Genomic DNA, 24,299 nt, shown 5'->3' with positions numbered 1-24,299 from the left:
ACACCTTACATTGTGTGCAAGTTGTCTTCATGCTGGTGCAGTAGCCTGTACAACAGCAACACTCCCAAGCTTATGCAACACACCCTCTTGAGAGCGAATGATGCTATTTACGAGTGAAAGCATATGAAAGAAGTGTTTTTCTACAGTTACCCCCAGTAATATAAAGCAGACCATCGATAACACAGATTCCTCTTGACACATTTTCTCCATTACACTATTGCAAAACTATGGCACATTTTCAACTAACACTTCACAAAATTTGACTAACAGTTCTACTTCTGGGTGGGGGAAAAATCTGAAGCACTGTAAGCTGGGCTGTGAGATTTTCTCCTCTGTCTAGTAGCCTCTTGGGCAATCTGCTTTGGATTAGTCCAGTGTCTCTGCAGGGAAGATCTAGCTTCCTCCCTTGCCACTCGTCTCACCTTTCATTGGTCCATACATACGTGTCCCATACGCTTCTCAGATCTGTGTATATGATTAACTTAGTTGATTCCTGCGTACCAGTCAATACATGCAGTGTTTTCATATTGATAAGTCACTGTCTGATTTTTTGGGGTTATTGTAGGCAATTTACACTATGTATTATCATACACAGAGTAAACTGCCTAGGATAACCCCAAAAAAGTCAGAAAAAGTGACTTATTGATAAGAAAACACTGCATGCACTGGCTGGTATGCAGTCAATACCTGTGCCTGAATAAACTCACATATTTACTGTGCTCAAATGCGAGCTTGCTGGAGACAATGTTTATATACAAATTGAGAGGCAGACATGAATTGCACCTGTCCATGAGGGACTGTTCATACACCCTATATTTATCTTCCTCTGCATAGTAAAGGTAAAAAATTAAAGGAACCTGGATGTAATGTGTATACAGTACTTGTGCATCAATTTAATTGGTACACTGGTATTTTGAAGTAAATACACTAGGTGTGAGGGTTTATTGTGGATGTTGGGGGGTTAAAGGGCTAACAGCCTGTGAGAATCCCACCCACCCTTCCTTCCTTCCTTCCTTCCTTCCTTCCTTCCTTACACTATTTTATTGTTGAAAATGCAAAGGAAATGATAATTTTGTTATCATCATCATTCACTCCATCACTGTCTTGCCAGAGGTATGCTTACACTAGTTATAAAACTGCAACATTAAAACCCCTCCTTCAGAATGCAGACACTGTACTTCCCATCTCCAGGACTCAAGTCCGGCCTGCTGGTTTTCGTGAATCCCTTCATAAATGTTACCTTGCTCACACTCCAACAGCACGTCAAGTCCTAAAAACCATTTGTCTCCATTCACTCCTATCAAATACGCTCACACATGCTTGCTGGAAATCCAAGCCCCTCGCACACAAAACCTCCTCTACCCCCTCCCTCCAACTTTTCCTACCCCGCCCTCCCTCCACTACAGATTTATACACTCTTGAAGTCATTCTATTTTGTTCCATCCTCTCTACATGTCTGAACCACCTCAACAACCCCTCCTCAGCCCTCTGGATAATAGTTTCGGTAATCCCACACCTCCTCTTAATTTCCAAATTACAAATTTTCTGCAATATATTCACACCACACATTGCCCTCAGACATGACATCTCCACTGCCTCCCGCCTTCTCCTTGTTGCAACATTCACCACACATGCTTCACACCCATACAAAAGTGTTGGCATAACTATATTCTTATACATTCCCCTCTTGGTTTCCACGGACGAAGTTCTTTGTCTCCACAGACTCCTAAGTGCGCCACTCGCCCTTTTCCCCTCATCAATTCTATGATTCACCTCTTCTTTCATAAATCCATCTGCTGACACATCCACTCCCAAATACCTGAATCCATTCACCTCCTCCATATTCTCTCCCTTCAATTTGATATTCAATCTTTCGTCACCTAATTTTTTTTGTTATCCTCAACACCTTACCGTTTCCTATATTCACTTTTCATTTTCTTCTTTTACATACGTTACCAAACTCATCCACTAACCTCTGCAACTTCTCTTCAGAATCTCCCAAAAGCACAGTGTCATCACCAAAGAGCAACTGCAACAACTTCCACTATGTGTTAGATTCTTCATCTTTTAACCCCACACCTCTTGCCAACACCCGCACATTCACTTCTCTCACAAAATCACAGCTTCTCTATCTTCATCAACATTTAACAATTCCTCAAAATATTACCTCCATCTTCCCGATACCTCTAACTCTCCATTTAATAACTCTCCTCTCCTATTTTTAACTGACAAATCCATTTGTTCCCTAGGATTCCTCAGCTTATTAATCTCACTCCAAAACTTTTTCGTATTTTCAGCAAAATTTGTTGATACCATCTCACCCACTCTCTCATTTGCTCTCTTTTTACATTGCTTCACCACTCTCCTAACCACTTTTTCTCTCCATATACTCTTTCCTCTTTGCATCACTCCTACTTTGTAAAAATCTCTCAAATGCTAACTTTTTTTTCTTTACTACTCTCTTTACATCATCATTCCACCAATCGCTCTTCTTTCCTCCCGCACCCACTTTCTTGTAACCACAAACTTCTGCTGAACACTCGAACACTACATTCTTAAACCTACCCAATACATCTTCGACCCCATTGCCTATACTCTCACTAGCCCATCGGTCCTCCAATAGTTGTTTATATCTTACCCTAACTACCTCCTCATTAAGTTCATATACCTTCACCTCTCTCTTATTTGCTGCTTCTATTTTCCTTGTATCTCATCTATCTTTTACTTTCACTGTAGCCACAACTAGAAAGTGATCTGATATATCTCTGGCCCCTCTATTAACATGTACATCCTGAAGTCTACTTGACAGTCTTTTATCTACCATTACTTAGTCCAACAAACTACTGTCAGTTTACTAATATGTAATAAATAGTTCAATAAATGTATGAAAGAGGGGAAGGTACCTAGGGAATAGAAGTGTGCGTGTACAGTTCCTTTATATAAAGTTAAGGGGGACAAAAGAGATTGTAAAAATTATAGGGGGAATAAGTTTAATGAGTCATGCAATATTTCAGGTACGTCTTGCTACTTCTACTTACACTTAGGTCACATTACACATACTTGTACAAGCATATATATATACATACACCTCTCTGGGCTTTCTTCCATTTTCTTCCTAGTTCTTGTTCCTGTTTATTTCCTCTTATCTCCATGGGGAAGTGGAACAGAATTCTTCCTCTGTAAACCATGCGTGTTGTAAGAGGCAACTAAAATGCTGGGAGCAAGGGCCTAGTAAACCCTTCTCCTGTATAAATTATTAAATTTAAAAAGAGAAACTTTCGCTTTTCTTTTTGGGCCACCCTGATTTGGTGCGATACGGCCGGTTTGTTGAAAAAAAAAAAAAAGAAGTTTATTGAGTATACCAGGTAAAGTGTATGGTAGGGTTATGAATGAAAGAATTAGAGGTAAGACAGAGAGGATTGCAAATGAAAATGGAGGCTTTAGAATGGGTAGGGTATGTATAGATCAAGTGTTTACATTGAAGCATATATGTGAACAGAATTTATGGATTTCGAAAAAGCATATGATACGGTGGATAGGGGAGCAATGTGGCAGATGTTGCAAGTCTATGGAATAGGTGGTAAGTTACTAAATACTGCAAAGAATTTTTATGAGGATAGTGAGGCACGAGTTAGGGTGTGTAGGACAGGGGGAGATTACTTCCCAGTAAAAGCAGGTCTTAGAGAGGGATGTGTAATGTCACCATGATTGTTTAATATATTTATAGATGGGGTTGTAAAAGAAGTAAATGCTAGGGTGTTGGGGAGAGGGGTGGGATTAAATTATGGGGAATCAAATACAAAATGGGAGTTAACACAGATACTTTTATTGCTGAAGATACTGTGCTTATGGGAGATTCTAAAAAAAAGTTGCAAAGGTTAGTGGATGAGTTTGGGAGGGTGTGTAAAGGTAGAAAGTTGAAAGTGAACACAGATAAGAGTAAGGTGATGAGGGTATCAAACGATTTAGATAAAGAAAAATGGGATATCATATTGGAGAGAGGGAGTATGGAAGAAGTGTATGTTTTCAGATATTTCGGAGTTGACTTGTCAGCGGATGGGTTTATGAAGGATGAGGTTAACCATGGAAGTGATGACTTTCAGCAAGCACGTGTGTGTGTGTCAGAGGAGTGAATGGAGACAAATGGTTTTTGAAACCTGGCGAGCTGTTGGAGTGTGAGCAGAGTAATATTTAGTGAAGGAATTCAGGAAAACCAGTTATCTTTATATAGCCAGACTTGACTACTGGAAATGGGAAGTAAAATGTCTGCACTTTAAAGGAGGGGTTTGGGATAGTGGCAGTTTGGAGGGGTATGTTATATTTTTTTTTTTTTTCAACAAGTCGGCCGTCTCGCACCGAGGCAGGGTGACCCAAAAAAGAAAGAAAATCCCCAAAAAGAAAATGCTTTCATCAACATTCAACACTTTCACCACACTCACACAATCACGGTTTTTGCAGAGGTGCTCAGAATACAACAGCTTAGAAGCATATACGTATAAAGATACACAACATATCCCTCCAAACTGCCAATATCCCAAACTCCTCCTTTAAAGTGCAGGCATTGTAGTTCCCATTTCCAGGACTCAAGTCCGACTATATGAAAATAACCAGTTTCCCTGAATCCCTTCACTAAATATTACCCTGCTCACACTCCAACAGATCGTCAGGTCCCAAGTACCATTCGTCTCCATTCACTCCTATCTAACACACTCATGCACGCTTGCTGTAAGTCCAAGCCACTTGCCCACAAAACCTCCTTTACCCCCTCTCTCCAACCCTTTCGAGGACGACCCCTACCTCGCCTTCCTTCCCCTATAGATTTATATGCTTTCCATGTCATTCTACTTTGATCCATTCTCTCTAAATGACCAAACCACCTCAACAACCCCTCTTCTGCCCTCTGACTAATACTTTTATTAACTCCACACCTTTTCCTAATTTCCACACTCCAAATTTTCTGCATAATATTTACACCACACATTGCCCTTAGACAGGACATCTTCACTGCCTCCAACCGTCTCCTCGCTGCTGCATTTACCACCCAAGCTTCACACCCATACAAGAGTGTTGGTACTACTATACTTTCATATATTCCCTTCTTTGCCTCCATAGATAATGTTTTTTGACTCCAAATATACCTCAATGCACCACTCACCTTTTTTCCCTCATCAATTCTATGATTAACCTCATCCTTCATAAATCCATCCGCCGACACGTCAACTCCCAAGTACAGTGGACCCTCGACCAGCAATGGCATCGATTAACGATAAATCTGACTAGCGATACATTTTATCGCAAAAATTTTGCCTCGATTAGCACTAAAAAACTCGACCAACACTATTCGTTCCGTCTGAGACACGTCCACTTCTGGCCAGTGTTTACAAGCCAGCCAGCCACCGCGGTCGCTTCCAAGCATACAATCGGAACATTTCATATTATCACAGCCTTTTTAGTGATTGCACCTGCAAAATAAGTCACCATGGGCCCCAAGAAAGCTTCTAGTGCCAACCCTACAGCAAAAAGGGTGAGAATTACTATGGATATGAAGAAAGAGATCATTGCTAAGTATGAAAGTGGAGTGCGTGTCTCCGAGCTGGCCAGGCTGTACACAAAACCCCAATCAACCATCGCTACTATTGTGGCCAAGAAAACGGCAATCAAGGAAGCTGTTGCTGCCAAAGGTGCAACTATGTTTTCGAAACTGAGATCGCAAGTGATAGAAGATGTTGAGAGACTGTTATTGGTGTGGATAAACGAGAAACAGATAAGTCACTCTGTCTGACTTTTTTGGGTTATCCTAGGTTTTCTGCACATATGCTGCTATGTATGATAATTCTATGTAACTGTATTTATGTATACCTGAATAAACTTACTTACTTAGCAGGAGACAGCATCTCTCAAGCGATCATTTGTGAAGAGGCTAGAAAGTTGCATGACGATTTAATTAAAAAAATGCCAGCAACTAGTGATGTGAGTGAATTTAAGGCCAGCAAAGGTTGGTTTTTGAGATTTAAGAAGCGTAGTGGCATTCATAGTGTGATAAGGCATGGTGAGGCTGCCAGTTCGGACCACAAAGCGGCTGAAAAATATGTGCAGGACTTCAAGGAGTACATAGACAGTGAAGGACTGAAACCTGAACAAGTGTTTAATTGTGACGAAACAGGCCTGTTTTGGAAGAAAATGCCAAGCAGGACCTACATTACTCAGGAGGAAAAGGCACTCCCAGGACATGAGCCTATGAAAGACAGGCTTACTCTGTTGATGTGTGCCAATGCTAGTGTGATTGCAAAGTGAAGCCTTTATTGGTGTATCACTCTGAAACTCCCAGAGTGTTCAGGAAAAACAATGTCGTCAAGGCTAATTTGTGTGTGCTGTGGAGGGCAAACAGTAAGGCATGGGTCACTAGGGACTTTTTCTATGACTGGTTACACCATGCATTTGCCCCCAATGTGAAAAATTACCTATTTGAAAAGAAATTAGACCTTAAGTGCCTCCTGGTATTAGACAATGCTCCAGGTCATCCTTCAGACTTGGCAGAGCGACTTTCTAGGGACATGAGCTTCATTAAGGTGAAGTTTTTGCCTCCTAATACCACTCCTCTTCTAAACACTAAGAAGATCAATGCTCTCCCCTCCTCCCATCCCATCAATCATCACCAGATCTTCAATAAAGGTAAGTGTCATGTAACTGTGCATGTAATCTTCAGTTTGTGTGTATTAAAATTAATATTTCATGTGGTAAAATTTTTTTTTTTCAATACTTTTGGGTGTCTTGCATGGATTAATTTGATTTCCATTATTTCTTATGGGGAAAATTAACTTGACTAACGATAATTTTGACTAACGATGAGCTCTCAGGAACGGATTAATATCGTTGGTTGAGGGTCCACTGTATCTGAAAACATTCACTTCTTCCATACTACTCCTTCCCAATTTGATATCCAATTTTTCTTTATCTAAATCATTTGATACCCTCATCACCTTACTCTTTTCTATGTTCACTTTCAACTTTCTACCTTTACACACATTCCCAAACTCACCCACTAACCTTTGCAATTTTTCTTTAGAATCTCCCATAAGCACAGTATCATCAGCAAAAAGTAACTGTGTTAATTCCCATTTTAAATTTGATTCCCCATAATTTAATCCCACCCCTTTCCCGAACACCCTAGCATTTACTTCTTTTACAACCCCATCTATAAATATATTAAACAACCATGGTGACATTACACATCTCTGTCTAAGACCTACTTTTACCGGGAAGCAGTCTCCCTCTCTTCTACACACCCTAACCTGAGCCTCACTATCCTCATAAAAACTCTTTACAGCATTTAGTAACTTACCACCTATTCCATATACTTGCAAAATCTGCCACATTGCTCCCCTATCCACTCTATCATATGCCTTTTCTAAATCCATAAATGCAATAAAAACTTCCCTACCTTTATCTAAATACTGTTCACATATATGCTTCAATGTAAACACTTGATCTACACATCCCCTACCCACTCTGAAACCTCCTTGCTCATCCGCAATCCTACATTGTCTTACCTCTAATTCTTTCAATTATAACACTACCGTACACTATTCCTGGTATACTCAATAAACTTATTCCTCTATAATTTTTACAATCTCTTTTGTCCCCTTTCCCTTTATATAAAGGGACTATACATGCTCTCTGCCAATCCCTAGGTACCTTCCCCTCTTTCATACATTTATTAAACAAAAGTACCAACCACTCCAACACTATATCCCCCCCTGCTTTTAACATTTCTGTCATGATCCCATCAGTTCCAGCTGCTTTACCCCCTTTCATTCTACGTAATGCATCGCGTACCTCCCCCACACTTACATTCTGCTCTTCTTCACTCCTTAGAGATGGTATACCTCCCTGACCAGTGCATGGAATTACCGCCTCCCTTTCTTCCTCAATATTTAAAAGTTCCTCAAAATATTCTCGCCATCTACCTAATACCTCCCTCTCCCCATCTACTAACTCCCCTACTCTGTTTTTAACTGACAAATCCATACTTTCCCTAGGCTTTCTTAACTTGTTTAACTCACTCCAAAATTTTTTCTTATTTTCATTAAAATTTCTTGACAGTGCCTCTCCCACTCTATCATCTGCTCTCCTTTTGCACTCTCTCACCACTCTCTTCACCTTTCTTTTACTCTCCATATACTCTGCTTTTCTTATAACACTTCTGCTTTGTAAAAACCTCTCATAAGCTAACTTTTTCTCTTTTATCACACCCTTTACTTCATCATTCCACCAATCACTCCTCTTTCCACCTGCCCCCACCCTCCTATAACCACAAACTTCTGCCCTACATTCTAATACTGTATTTTTAAAACTATTCCAACCCTCTTCAACCCCCCCACTACTCATCTTTGCACTAGCCCACCTTTCTGCCAACAGTCGCTTATATCTCCCCCGAACTTCCTCCTCCCTTAGTTTATACACTTTCACCTCCCTCTTACTTGTTCTTGCCACCTTCCTCTTTTCCCATCTACCTCTTACTCTAACTGTAGCTACAACTAAATAATGATCCGATAAATCAGTTGCCCCTCTATAAACATGTACATCCTGGAGCCTACCCATCAACCTTTTATCCACCAATACATAATCTAACAAACTACTTTCATTACGTGCTACATCATACCTTGTATATTTATTTATCCTCTTTTTCATAAAATATGTATTACTTATTACCAAATCTCTTTCTACACATAGCTCAATTAAAGGCTCCCCATTTACATTTACCCCTGGCACCCCAAATTTACCAACTACTCCCTCCATAACATTTTTACCCACTTTAGCATTGAAATCCCCAACCACCATTACTCTCACACTTGATTCAAAGCTCCCCACGCATTCAGTCAATATTTCCCAAAATCTCTCTCTCCTCTACACTTCTTTCTTCTCCAGGTGCATACATGCTTACTATAACCCACTTTTCACATCCAATCTTTATTTTACTCCATATAATCCTTGAATTAATACATTTATAGTCCCTCTTTTCCTGCCATAGCTTATCCTTCAACATTATTGCTACTCCTTCTTTAGCTCTAACTCTATTTGAAACCCCTGATCTAATCCCATTTATTCCTCTCCATTGAAACTCTCCCACCCCCTTCAGCTTCGTTTCACTCAAAGCCAGGACATCCAGCTTCTTCTCATTCATAACATCCACAATTATCTCTTTCTTATCATTTGCACAACATCCACGCACATTCAGATTTCTTTATATATTCTTCTAAACTGTTGTATCTGGGCACCTCTGCAAAGACAATGATTATGTGTGAGTGAGGTGAGTGTTGAATGATGATGAAAATATTTTCTTTTTGGAGATTTTCTTTCTTTTTGGGTCACCCTGCCTCGGTGGGAGATGGCTGACTTGTTGAAAAAAAAAAAAATTATGTGACTGAACCAGGTATACAAATTCATCTGTCAGTGTGAACATGTGGGTTTGTGACAGTATGATTACTAATTCGGTACCAAACATTTGTGTCTCAACAACAATTGGCTATGAAATCAAAAGTTCTGCAAAAAAAACACTATTATCATAACATAAAAACTACAAAAATTACAAAAGAATTGAAAAAAAAAAAGATAAATCTTTAACCCTTTGACTGTTTCGATCGTATATATACGTCTTATGAGCCACCGTGTTTGACGTATTAATACGCATAAATTCTAGCAGCATCAAATCAAGCAGGAGAAAGCTGGTAGGCCCACACGTGAGAGAATGGGTCTCCATGGTCAGTGTGCAGCATATAAAAAAAAATCGGGGAGCCAGTGGTGCATTGAGGGAATGCCATTTCATTAGTCCTTGTTCAGCATGCCTAGCGTTAAGAAATATGTGACTCCCCGCAAATCTGGGACTCTACTCTTCCCAAGTGATGCTCTAACACAGATGGAAGTGTCAGTGAAGATCAATTTCATGGTTTTGAGGAGTTTGTGACCAAAAGCAATGCCCAGGATACCAGAAGAATGAAGGAGAATGAAGAATGAAGGAGAAAGAGAGAGAATGTTTTGATAGGTAGTAGGGGGAGTGAGTAATGAGACAATATGTCATTTTGACAGCTGCTACCCTGACTAAGAACAATCAGATGTGACACACACACAACACAAGCTTGCCGAATAAAGATAATAGCAGTTATATGAAAGTATCCAGTGACTATATATGTATATATATTATAGAAACCAGAAGGAAGGAAGGAAGGAAGAAAGAAGGGAAGGCAGGAAGGAAGGATGGCCAAGATGAAAGGAAGGAAGGAAAAAAGTAACGAAGGAAGGAAAGATGAAGAAAGGAAGGTAGGAAAGGAATGCAGGAAGGTTGAAAGGAAGGAATGATGACACACGACCAAGTGTGAGAGTAATGGTGGTTGGAGATTTCAATGCTAAAGTGGGCAAAAATGTTGTGGAGGTAGTAGTAGGTAAATTTGGGGTGCCAGGGGTAAATGAAAATGGGGAGCCTTTAATCGAGCTATGTCTAGAAAGAGGTTTGGTAATAAGCAATACATATTTTATGAAGAAGTGGATAAATAAATATACAAGGTATGATATAGTATGTAATGAAAGTAGTTTGTTAGATTATGTATTGGTGGATAAGTGGTTGATGGGTAGGCTCCAGGATGTACATGTTTATAGAGGGGCAACTGATATATCGGATCATTATTTAGTTGTAGCTGCATTTAGAATAAGAGGTAGATGGGAAAAGAGGAAAACGGCAACAACAAGCAAGAGGGAGGTGAAAGTATATAAACTAAGGGAGGAGGAAGTTCAGGTGAGATATAAGCAACTATTGGCAGAAAGGTGGGCTGGTGCAAGTATGAGTAGTGGGGGGTTGAAGAGGGTTGGAATAGTTTTAAAAATGCAGTTTTAGAATGTGGGGCAGAAGTTTATGGTTATAGGAGGGTGGGGGCAGGAGGATAGAGGAGAGATTGGTGAAATGACAAAGTAAAGGGTGTGATAAAAGAGAAAAAATTAGCTTATGAGTGGTTTTTACAAAGCAGAAGTGTTATAAGAAGAGTAGAGTATATGAAGAGTAAAAAAAAGGTAAAGAGAGTGGTGAGAGAGTGCAAAAGGAGAGCAGATGATAGAGTGGGAGAGGCAATGTCAAGAAATTTTAATGAAAATAAGAAAAAATTTTGGAGTTAAACAAGTTAAGAAAGCCTAGAGAACGAATGGATTTGTCAGTTAAAAACAGAGTAGGGGAGTTAGTAGATGAGGAGATGGAGGTTTTGGGTAGATGGTGAGAATATTTTGAGGAACTTTCAAATGTCGACGAAGAAAGGGAAGCCGTAATTTCATGCACTAGCCAGGGAGGTATACCATCTTCTAGGAGTGAAGAAGAACAGGATGTGAGTGTGGGGGAGGTGCGTGAGGCATTACATAGAATGAAAGGGGGTAAAGCAGCTGGAACTGACAGGATCATGACAGAAATGTTAAAAGCAGGGAGGGGGGGGGGATATAGCGTAGGAGTGGTTGGTATTTTTGTTTAATAAATGTATGAATTATGTGGATTAAAGTAAAGGTTGGATGCGAGAAGTGGGTCATAATAAGCGTGTATGCACCTGGAGAAGAGAGGAATGCAGAGGAGAGAGAGAGATTTTGGGAGATGTTAAGTGAATGTATAGGAGCCTTTGAACCAAGTGAGAGAGTAATTGTGGTAGGGGACCTGAATGCTAAAGTAGGAGAAACTTTTAGAGAGGGTGTGGTAGGTAAGTTTGCAGTGCCAGGTGTAAATGATAATGAGAGCCCTTTGATTGAACTTTGTATAGAAAGGGGTTTAGTTATAGGTAATACATATTTTAAGAAAAAGAGGATAAATAAGTATACAAGATATGATGTAGGGCGAAATGACAGTAGTTTGTTGGATTATGTATTGGTAGATAAAAGACTGTTGAGTAGACTTCAGGATGTACATGTTTATAGAGGGGCCACAGATATATCAGATCACTTTCTAGTTGTAGCTACACTGAGAGTAAAAGGTAGATGGGATACAAGGAGAATAGAAGCATCAGGGAAGAGAGAGGTGAAGGTTTATAAACTAAAAGAGGAGGCAGTTAGGGTAAGATATAAACAGCTATTGGAGGATAGATGGGCTAATGAGAGCATATGCAATGGGGTCGAAGAGGTATGGGGTAGGTTTAAAAATGTAGTGTTAGAGTGTTCAGCAGAAGTTTGTGGTTACAGGAAAGTGGGTGTGGGAGGGAAGAGGAGTGATTGGTGGAATGATGATGTGAAGAGAGTAGTAAGGGAGAAAAAGTTAGCATATGAGAAGTTTTTACAAAGTAGAAGTGATGCAAGGAGGGAAGAGTATATGGAGAAAAAGAGAGAGGTTAAGAGAGTGGTGAAGCAATGTAAAAAGAGAGCAAATGAGAGAGTGGGTGAGATGTTATCAACAAATTTTGTTGAAAAGAAGAAAAAGTTTTGGAGTGAGATTAACAATTTAAGAAAGCCTAGAGAACAAATGGATTTGTCAGTTAAAAATAGGAGAGGAGAGTTATTAAATGGAGAGTTAGAGGTATTGGGAAGATGGAGGGAATATTTTGAGGAATTGTTAAATGTTGATGAAGATAGGGAAGCTGTGATTTCGTGTATAGGGCAAGGAAGAACAACATCTTGTAGGAGTGAGGAAGAGCCAGTTGTGAGTGTGGGGGAAGTTCGTGAGGCAGTAGGTAAAATGAAAGGGGGTAAGGCAGCCGGGATTGATGGGATAAAGATAGAAATGTTAAAATCAGGTGGGGATATAGTTTTGGAGTGGTTGGTGCAATTATTTAATAAATGTATGGAAGAGGGTAAGGTACCTAGGGATTGGCAGAGAGCATGCATAGTTCCTTTGTATAAAGGCAAAGGGGATAAAAGAGAGTGCAAAAATTATAGGGGGATAAGTCTGTTGAGTATACCTGGCAAAGTGTATGGTAGAGTTATAATTGAAAGAAATAAGAGTAAGACAGAGAATAGGATAGCAGATGAACAAGGAGGCTTTAGGAAAGGTAGGGGGTGTGTGGACCAGGTGTTTACAGTGAAACATATAAGTGAACAGTATTTAGATAAGGCTAAAGAGGTCTTTGTGGCATTTATGGATTTGGAAAAGGCGTATGACAGGGTGGATAGGGGGGGCAATGTGGCAGATGTTGCAGGTGTATGGTGTAGGAGGTAGATTACTGAAAGCAGTGAAGAGTTTTTACGAGGATAGTGAGGCTCAAGTTAGAGTATGTAGGAAAGAGGGAAATTATTTCCCAGTAAAAGTAGGCCTTAGACAAGGATGTGTGATGTCACCGTGGTTGTTTAATATATTTATAGATGGGGTTGTAAGAGAAGTAAATGCGAGGGTCTTGGCAAGAGGCGTAGAGTTAAAAGATAAAGAATCACACAAAGTGGGAGTTGTCACAGTTGCTCTTTGCTGATGACACTGTGCTCTTGGGAGATTCTGAAGAGAAGTTGCAGAGATTGGTGGATGAATTTGGTAGGGTGTGCAAAAGAAGAAAATTGAAAGTGAATACAGGAAAGAGTAAGGTTATGAGGATAACAAAAAGATTAGGTGATGAAAGATTGGATATCAGATTGGAGGGAGAGAGTATGGAGGAGGTGAATGTATTCAGATATTTGGGAGTGGACGTGTAAGCAGATGGGTCTATGAAAGATGAGGTGAATCATAGAATTGATGAGGGGAAAAGGGTGAGTGGTGCACTTAGGAGTCTGTGGAGACAAAGAACTTTGTCCTTGGAGGCAAAGAGGGGAATGTATGAGCGTATAGTTTTACCAACGCTCTTATATGGGTGTGAAGCATGGGTGATGAATGTTGCAGCGAGGAGAAGGCTGGAGGCAGTGGAGATGTCATGTCTGAGAGCAATGTGTGGTGTGAATATAATGCAGAGAATTCGTAGTTTGGAAGTTAGGAGGAGGTGCAAGATTACCAAAACTGTTGTCAAGAGGGCTGAGGAAGGGTTGTTGAGGTGGTTCGGACATGTGGAGAGAATGGAGCGAAACAGAATAACTTCAAGAGTGTATCAGTCTGTAGTGGAAGGAAGGCAGGGTAGGGGTCAGCCTAGGAAAGGTTGGAGGGAGGGGGTAAAGGAGGTTTTGTGACCGAGGGGCTTGGACTTCCAGCAGACATGCGTGAGCATGTTTGATAGGAGTGAATGGAGACAAATGGTTTTTAATACTTGACGTGCTGTTGGAGTGTGAGCAAAGTAACATTTATGAAGGGGTTCAGGGAAACCGGCAGGCTGGATTTGAGTCCTGGAGATGGGAAGTACAGTGCCTGCACTCTGAAGGAGGGGTGTTAATGTTGCAGTTTAAAAACTGTAGTGTAAAGCACCCTTCTGGCAAGACAGTGATGGAGTGAATGATGGTGAAAGTTTTTCTTTTTCGGGCCACCCTGCCTTGGTGGGAATCGGCCAGTGTGATGATAAAAAAAAAAAAAAAAAAAAAAATGTATGAAAGAGGGGAAGGTACCTAGGGATTGGCGGAGAACATGTATAGTCCCTTTATATAAAGGGAAGGGGGACAAAAGAGATTGTAAAAATTATAGAGGAATAAGTTTACTGAGTATACCAGGGAAAGTATACGGTAGGGTTATAATTGAAATAATTAGAGGTAAGACAGAATGTAGGATTGCGGATGAGCAAGGAGGTTTCAGAGTGGGTAGGGGATGTGTAGATCAAGTGTTTACAATGAAGCATATATGTGAACAGTATTTAGATAAAGGTAGGGAAGTTTTTATTGCATTTATGGATTTAGAAAAGGCATATGATAGAGTGGATAGAGGAGCAATGTGGCAGATGTTGCAAGTATATGGAATAGGTGGTAAGTTACTAAATGCGGTAAAGAGTTTTTATGAGGATAGTGAGGCTCAGGTTAGGGTGTGTAGAAGAGAGGGAGATTACTTCCTGGTAAAAGGAGGTCTTAGACAGGGATGTGTAATGTCACCATGGTTGTTTAATATATTTATAGATGGGGTTGTAAAAGAAGTAAATGTTAGGGTGTTCGGGAGAGGGGTGGGATTAAATTATGGAGAATCAAATACAAAATGGGAATTGACACAGTTGCTTTTTGCTGATGATACTGTGCTTATGGGTGATTCTAAAGAAAAATTGCAAAGGTTAGTGGATGAGTTTGGGAGTGGGTGTAAAGGTAGGAAGTTGAAAGTGAACATAGACAAGAGTAAGGTGATGAGGGTATCAAATGATTTAGATAAAGAAAAATTGGATATCAAATTGTGGAGGAGGAGTATGGAAGAAGTGAATGTTTTCAGATACTTGGGAGTTGATGTGTCGGCGGATGTATTTATGAAGGATGAGGTTAATCATAGAATTGATGAAGAAAAAAAGGTGAATGGTGCATTGAGGTATATGTGGAGACAAAAAATGTTATCTATGGAGGCAAAGAAGGGAATGTATGAAAGTATAGTAGTACCAACACTCTTATATGGGTGTGAAGCTTGGGTTGTGAGTGCAGCAGTGAGGAGGCGGTTGGAGGCAGGGGAGATGTCCTGTCTAAGGGCAATGTGTGGTGTAAATATTATGCAGAAAATTCAGAGTGTGGAAATTAGGATAAGGTGTGGAGTTAATAAAAGTATTAGTCAGAGGGCTGAAGAGGGGTTGTTGAGGTGGTTTGGTCCTTTAGAGAGAATGGATCAAAGTAGAATGACTTGGAGAGCATTTAAATCTGTAGGAGAAGGAAGGCGGGGTAGGGGTCGTCCTCGAAAAGGTTGGAAGGAAGGGGTAAGGGAGGTTTTATGGGTGAGGGGCTTGAACTTCCAGCAGGCGTGCATGAGCGTGTTCGACAGGAGTGAATGGAGTACAGTGGACCCCCGCATAACGATTACCTCCGAATGTGACCAATTATGTAAGTGTATTTATGTAAGTGCGTTTGTACGTGTATGTTTGGGGGTCTGAAATGGACTAATCTACTTCACAATATTCCTTATGGGAACAAATTCGGTCAGTACTGGCACCTGAACATACTTCTGGAGTGAAAAAATATCGTTAACCGGGGGTCCACTGTGTGTATATGTATATGTGTATATGTATATATATATATATATATATATATATATATATATATATATATATATATATATATATATTATAGGTAGTAGGTTGGTAGACAGCAACCGCCCAGGGAGGTACTCCCGTCCTGCCAAGTGAGTGTAAAACGAAAGCCTGTAATTGTTTTACATGATGGTAGGATTGCTGGTGTCCTTTTTTCTGTCTCATGAACATGCAAGATTTCAGGTACGTCTTGCTACTTCTACTTACACTTAGGTCACACTACACATACATGTACAAGCACATATATACACACCCCTCTGGGTTTTCTTCTATTTTCTTTCTAGTTCTTATTCTTGTTTATTTCCTCTTATCTCCATGGGGAAGTGGAACAGAATTCTTCCTCCGTAAGCCATGCGTGTTGTAAGAGGCGACTAAAATGCCGGGAGCAAGGGGCTAGTAACCTCTTCTCCTGTATATATTACTAAATTTAAAAGGAGAAACTTCAGTTTTTTCTTTTGGGCCACCCCACCTCAGTGGGATACGGCTGGTACGTTGAAAGAAGAAAGAAGAATATATATATATATATATATATATATATATATATATATATATATATAATATATATATCTTCTTCTTTCAACATACCAGCCATATCCCACCGAGATAGGGTGGCCCAAAAGAAAAAACTAAAGTTTCTCCTTTTATATTTAGTAATATATACAGGAGAAGGGGTTACTAGCCCCTTGCTCCCGGCATTTTAGTCGCCTCTTACGACACGCATGGCTTACAGAGGAAGAATTCTGTTCCACTTCCCCATGGAGATAAGAGGAAATAAACAAGAACAAGAATTAGAAAGAAAATAGAAGAAAACCCAGAGGGTGTGTGTATATATATGCTTGTACACGTATGTGTAGTGTGACCTAAGTGTAACTAGAAGTGGCAAGACATACCTGTAATTTTGCATATTTATGAGACAGACAAAAGACACCAGCAATCCTACCATCATATAAAACAATTACAGGCTTTCGTTTTACACTCACTTGGCAGGACGGTAGTACCTCCCTGGGCGGTTGCTGTCCACCAACCTACTACCTACAATATATATATATATATGTATATATAAATATATATATATATAAATATATATATAAATGTATATATATATATATATAAATATATATATATATATATATATTATAAAACAATAGTAATAAACAATTTTTTGTATTGTTTGTTTGTGTAAACAAGTTTTGTAAACAATATATTGATAATTATGTCTGTGCACTTATTGTGTTGTATACAACGAGTGAATATATGTACATTGCACCTTACTTTGGACTCACAGGCCACGTAAGTTATATGAAGAAATAAAATAGTGAAAAAAAAAAACAAGAAACCTTCAAATACAAATAAACCAAAGTTTACTGGGTAAGCGGCAATCGCCGCTGTCGCCATACGCAGCCCATTTTCTGCCAATTTCACGCCTCTATATCTCGGTAAGTACTGATGGCAAAAATTTTTTTTGTACTAAAACAATCAGAAAAATAATCTTAACATTTTCATAAGAATTTTTTTTTTTTTTTTTTTTTATATTTTTTGACACCAGGAGACACTTCAGGATTTGGGGTTTAGACAGTCAAGGGGTTAACATTTCTGCAAGCGGCAGTGCTCCATGTTGCCATCACCTGAGCATTCAGCGCAACTTCGCGGGCTTATACCTTGGTAAGTACTGACTCTAGTTTTTTTTTTTTCTTATCTTATAACGTGTAGAATAATGCCCTCTTAATTAAAAAAAAAAAAAAAAATTCTAAATATTTGGTGCACTGGGCGAGAAAACGTAGATCTACATTTGGACAGTTTAAGGGTTAAATAAGGTATTACAAGGACCCCAATGGAAGTAAGTTACAACGACTTTTTTGGGTTATCCTAAGTAATCTACACATACTCTGCTCTTCTTCTTTCAACAAACCAGCTGTATCCCAGTAAGGCAGGGTGGCCCAAAATAGAAAAACAAAAGTTTCTCTTTTTAACTTTAGTAATGTATACAAGAGAAGGGATTACTAGCCCCTTGCTCCAAGCATTTTAGTTGCCTCTTACGACATGCATGGCTTACGGAGGAAGAATTTTGTTCCACTACATATGCTGCTATGTATGATAATTTATGTTATTGTATTTATGTGCACCTGTACCTGAATAAACTTACTAAACAATCCACACTCTTGCACCTCAGCCCAGCCTATAGGGCCATAGCATCCCTTTTCACTCTGTCAGAATCACTGACATATACCAGCAGCCACAATATAAGGCAGGAAATATTATTTGTGTTACATTCGTAGCCTTAAGCAATACATTAAACATAATGCATCACGATAATGAACAACAATTCCATTATCATTTTTATTGTTGTAAGATTTCGCATTTTTGAAGGGGTCCCTGAAACGTAACCCCATTTTTCCCATAAAATTCTAAAGTTTGTTTAACACAGAATGTAACTACCATGTTAACTGATGGTCTACTGTACATAGTTTTTCTGGTGGCACTGGACTAGAAAGAATGTCTTGTCATTTCTTGCCATACACTCCTACAAGCCGCCCAGCTACCACACCTCACAAATAAGTCAATTTGTTCTAGTATGGTTGTATGTATTATATTTATATGATATGTAGCATGTTTCTTATATAATGATGAAGAATATCATAGATGGATTAATGAAAATGTCTATAATAAAGTAATAAAGTACCCCAGAGCAATTATTATTATGTTTCTTATGTTTTTACATCTTCAACACTAGTGAGAAAGTCTTAGCTACTTCCTCGCCTGGTGTAGCTACTCTTACTTTGTAACAATGCTAAATAATGATTTCAATGTACTTGCACAGATGTGTAAGTTTATTTAGGTACAGATACAGTGGAGCCCCGGTTATCGGATGTTTTCATGGCGCCCAGTTATCGGCCATTTGGGACTTGTCCATCTGCCGGCTAGGGCCGCTTGCGAGTTAGTTTGGCTTTGTCTCTCGGTGGCTGAGGAAGCTTTTGCTTATACATCCAAACATTTTGCTTATATCCCATTGTAGTTTGTGTTATTTTTGCAGTGCAACTGTGAAATAAGTAACCATGGCTCCAAAGAAAGTTCCTGTGGTAAAGAAAGTGAGAAACACCATGGAATTTAAGTGTGAAGTGATAGAAAAGTTTGAAAGTGGTATGAAGGTGGTGGAACTTGCCAGGATGTACAGCAGGAATAAATCAACAATTACATCCATCCTGGCAAAGAAAGAACAAATCAAAGATGCTAATGTTGCAAAAGGAGTAACTTTTCTAACTAAACAAAGGCACCAATAATGTAAGAGATGGAAAAGTTATTATTATTGTGGATTAAGGAAAAAGAATTAGTGGGAGACAGTGTTGTGGAGTCTATTGTTTGTGAGAAGGCAAGGCAGTTGCATGAGGATCTTGCAAAGAAAATGCCTGGAACAAGTGCTGCAGTTTGTGAATTTAGGGCCAACAAAGGATGGTCTGATAGATTTAAGAAGAGTAGTGGAATACACAGTGTTGTAAGGCATGGTGAGGCTGCAAGTTCTGACAAATGTGCGGCTGAAAAGTATGTTCACGAATTTCAATACTATGCAAAGGCTGAAGGATTCGAACCCCAACAAGTGTTCAATTGTGATGAAACAGGCCTGTTTTGGAAGAAAATGCCAAAGAGGACCTACATTACCCAGAGGGAAAAGGCATTGCCAGGACACAAGCCTATGAAAGACAGGCTTTCTCTTTTGTTGTGTGGTAATGCTAGTGGGGATTTCAAAGTGAAGCTTTTACTCGTGTATCACTCAGAATATCCCAGAGTGTTTAAGAAAAGCAATGTCATGAAGAATAGATTGTGTGTGATGTGGAAAGCTAATAATAAGGCATGGGTCACAAGGCAAACTTTTAAAGAGTGGGTTAATGATGTGTTTGGCCCAAGTGTGAAAAAATACCTCCTGGAAAAGAAATTGCCACTCAAGTGCCTCCTGTTACTGGACAATGTTGCTGCACATCCTCCAGACTTTGAAGACCAAGTGTTTATGGACTTCAGTTTTATAAAAGTGAAGTTCTTGCCTCCTAACACCGCTCCTCTCCTCCAGTCCACGGACCAGCAGGTCATTTCTAACTTCAAAAAACTCTACACAAAAGCAGTTTCAAAAGTGCTTTGAAGTGACATCAGACACTCAGTTGACCCTAAGACAGCTCTGGAGGAATCACTTCACTATCCTCCACTGCATAAGCCTTACAGGTAAGGCTTGAGAGGGAGTGACTTCCAGGACTTTGAACTCTGCTTGGAGAAAACTGTGGCCAGATTGTGTCCAAGAGAGGGATTTTGAAGGGCTTGAGGATGACCCTGACCCTGCCGACCCTGTGGACTCTACTGTGGCACTGGGGAAGTCCCTGGGGTTGGAGGTGAGTGGCAAGGATGTGGAAGAGTTGGTGGAGGAACACAGGGAAGAGTTAATCACTGAAGAGCTGCAAGAGCTTCATCTCAAACAGCAACAGACTGCAGCTGAGGAACTTGCTTCAGAGGAGGAGGAAGAGGGAGTGAAGGAGGTGCCATCTTCAGAGATTAAAGAGGTGTATGCAATGTGGACCAGGGTGCAAGCTTTTGTAAAGAAACACCACCCTGACAAAGCTGAAACAAGCCATATCTGTGACATGTTTAGTGACAAAACCCTGTCCCACTTCAGGGAAATCTTCAAGAGATGCCAGAAACAGAGCACTCTGGACAGTTATTTTGTGAGAGAGGGATCCAGTGATTCTCAAGTTGGTCCTAGTGGCATTAAAAGACAGGGTATGGAAGTAACCCCAGAGAAGGCTCTGCTACTTAGTCTTCATAGAGGGGGATTCCCCTTCCAAATATAAACTCCTCCCTCTTTCCTCCTCCCTATCTTCCAGAAGCCAGCATTAGCCTTCAATAAAGGTATGTGATACTTACATAATTGTTAAAAAAATGACTTTGTGAATATTTTTGTTTGGAACGGATTAATTGTATTTCCATTAATTCTTATGGGAAATATTAATTCGGTGTTTGGCCATTTCGGTTATTGGCAGACCTTCTGCAACAGATTACGGCAAATAACCGGGGGTCCACTGTACACATAAATACAATTATCAGTATTATCTCAGCCATAGACATACCTTGCTCACTGAGTTTAATCACTTCTAACTTTGCACTTAAAATAGCCTTATGACCCTTCTTTTTATCACAACTACCCTTAGATGTCACTAACACAAAAAGAGTACATTTACATAAAAATATGCAATAACTTTATAACACCCAGAACTTTGGAAAGTTTCCAGACAGAATCGAGAGAGATGCGGAGCTTACAGAGGATGTAAACAGAGAAAATGACATGTGAGGACCCAGATGGGAGCTCAGGCCATAATAGTGAATTAGGAGTCGCATAAACAAATTTCTGGGTAGAATTTGAAATGTACTTTTGTTTTTCTTTTTTGAATTTTGTTTTTCTTTTTAGGCCACCCTGCTTTGGTGGGATACAGCTGGTTTGTTGAAAGGAGAAGAATTTGAAATGTCTGTATTAGTGAAGCACCAAGAAGTAAAACATCATAAATCAGGGCCCTCCTGTACTCAATTTTATGCTCATGCCAATAACATCAAAATTAGGCAATATCCACCAATACAAATACTTTGACACACCCTTATCTTGTACTTCATATACCTTATACTTTCACCATAACTGGCACTAAATAATGATCCGATATATTTACTGCTCTCTAAAACCATGCACACGTAGACGTCTACCCATCAACCTAGTATTTACTAATACACAGTCTATCAAACTGCTATCATTGTTCCATTTACCCTATCATATCTTGTATAATTTTATATCCTCTTTTTCTTAAAGTAAGTACTGCTTATTACCAAAGCCCTCTCTCTTTTTTAACAGACTAGCCATCTCCCACTGAGATAGAGTGATCCAAGAAAGAAGAAACATTTTCACTCATTCCATCAATGTCTTGCCAGAGGTGCATCAATACTACAGTTCAAAACTGCAAATATCCCCACTCCTCCTTCAGAGTGCAGGTGCTGTACTTCCCACCCCTAGCACTCCAAACTTGCCTACTATGCCATCTACGACAGCTTCTCTAACTTTAAATGCATATACAAAATTATATGACAAACAAGTGAAAATGTGTAAGTACTTATGGGCAGGGCACATCAGCATCAAGCCAAGTGTGTGTCAAGAATTAAAACAACAAATGTAGGAATGTAACACTCTATTATTTGAAATTTATTATCAAGAGGTTTATGCTGACTTGGCTATTTCCATAATTATTAAATACAGTACACTGTTTATATTAGCAAATCCTTATGGTAAGATGATAATTATCCCCACACTCACTGTCTAACCAACAACAGGACAGTCATTTCTTTCTCATCTTATCATGACTAACACAGAATATACAGTACAGTTTTACTAATCTAAACACACATCATATGATTCAAAGCCTAGACTTAGAGTAATATGAATTTAACATGCAATAACACTAACCTGGGGAGAACTAAGCTTGCAGAGTCTAATGGAATTTGACTCAGAGCTATTTCAAACAATTTTTCAAACTGTTTCACAAGGTTAACCTGAAAATCTTGGAGCTGAGGAAAGGTATACAGTGGTAAGTACAGAGATGAGTTACACTGTCCAATCACCGTACACATAGCTGAAATGAGGGAGGAGGCCAGGTTAGTGTATTAATGCCTTTACTTAATAAGCCAATAAGTCCAAAAAAAGGCCAAAAAGTTAACCATTTAATGTTTTGTTCTTCACAAATAAAATAAAACTAGGATGAGACCTAAATATTACTGAAAGAATGAGGCAGAAATTGAAAAAAGGAGATGAGTTAAAATAAAAGACCACTATGGCAATGAAACACACATTAAAATATTAAATTCAAATAACCATCAGTTACCAGTATTGAAGCAAGCTGTCACAGAGACAAAGTAAGTTACTGTAGATTTTGGCTGTGCTCAGACAAAAACAAAATAAGAGTACAACATATAAAAGCAGATGTACAAAAAGCAAACAGATAGTAACAATTCATGTTCATTCAGGAAGATTTACTATAAAAAAGAAAAAAGAAAAAATGGATTTGGAAGCTTTAAGGGCATATCAATTAGAAAAGACTTGTCAAAAAAGATATACCTAAATAATAGAATATACAGAGACTGATAAAATACTAAATGACAAAAGAAATAAAGATAAAAAAGATAAAAAGATTTTGAGAAAATTCACCTATCAAATAGAGTGGTCCTTCGAGTTATGATATTAATCTGTTCCAGATAATGTACCATACTTCAAAACCCCAAAATACATGTCTTGGCAATTCATTCCAAGACCCTGGAAGTGCGACTTTTACTGCTTCTTGGACATGAGGAATTGATAGTATGGCGGTGGTGTGAAGAGGGTGAAAACGAGGTTACTGGTTGGAAGGAAAAGATTCTTCCAACTCCTGCCTCTAGAAAAAACTGTCCAGAGTCATTTGTTTTTGTTGCTTTCTTCTGAGGCTCTTAAAATGAGATGAAACATTTTCCTCAGAAACACACGAAGCGAATTCAGTTTTTACAATGTCTCGTGCTTTCTTATATTCTTTTCACACTATCTCAATGAGTAAACAACTCCTGAATTTCTGCAGCTGTTATCCTATGATCATCACCCTTTACTTCTTCCTCCTCAATGTCCTTCTCGTCCATATTCCCAAATTCCTGTAGCTCCTCTGTTGTCAATTATCTGTTGTCCTAAATTAACTCCTCCACATCCTCTTCAACCTCCAGCCCATTACCTAACCAAGAGTGACAATCTCCTATTTTACATCCCCCTCAGCCTCAAATCCTTAAGTCATAAGTGATTGAAGTTCACAAGGTCTTCCAGGTCACAATGAGGCAATGAGTGGAAAAATCATTCCAGGAATTCACTGAGTCTCACACAATCTAAAATATCACACTTAAGTGTTCCAGAATTCATTGAGGCTGATAGTGCTATCTCCTAAAGTCTCTGCAAAGCATTGGCAAACTTCATCTTCGTGTAAATCTTTTTGAAATTTGCAGTCACTTGCTAGTCCAAAGGCTGAAGCAGAGGCTTGGTGTTGGGTGGGAGGAGTTTAATTCTAACAAAATTACATTCTGCCACCAGAGATTGGATAAGTTCTGGATCATGTCCTGATGCAATATCCAACAGTAACAGTGCCTACAGGGGAAATCTATTGATCTGCAGATAACTTGTGACTGACAGACAAAACACTTCTTAAG

The 24,299-nt window shown here is 39.3% G+C and overlaps 1 protein-coding gene across 6 annotated transcripts in view; it reads right to left on the bottom strand.

Moving 5' to 3' along the window:
- The window catches only part of LOC128687663 (eukaryotic translation initiation factor 2-alpha kinase 1-like), a 337,432-nt gene that overhangs the window by 119,164 nt on the left and 193,969 nt on the right, over positions 1-24,299 (bottom strand). For all 6 annotated transcript variants that reach the window (XM_070087473.1, XM_070087464.1, XM_070087478.1 and 3 more), the window contains one exon: positions 22,549-22,714. In XM_070087473.1, coding sequence (XP_069943574.1) covers positions 22,549-22,714 — 166 coding nt within the window. The remainder of the gene's footprint in view (positions 1-22,548; positions 22,715-24,299) is intronic.

The sequence above is a fragment of the Cherax quadricarinatus genome, chromosome 2 (assembly GCF_038502225.1).
Source record: "Cherax quadricarinatus isolate ZL_2023a chromosome 2, ASM3850222v1, whole genome shotgun sequence".
NCBI lineage: Eukaryota > Metazoa > Arthropoda > Malacostraca > Decapoda > Parastacidae > Cherax > Cherax quadricarinatus.
Note: the sequence above shows the minus strand (reverse complement) of the source record. Positions and strands in the feature narration are given on the sequence as shown.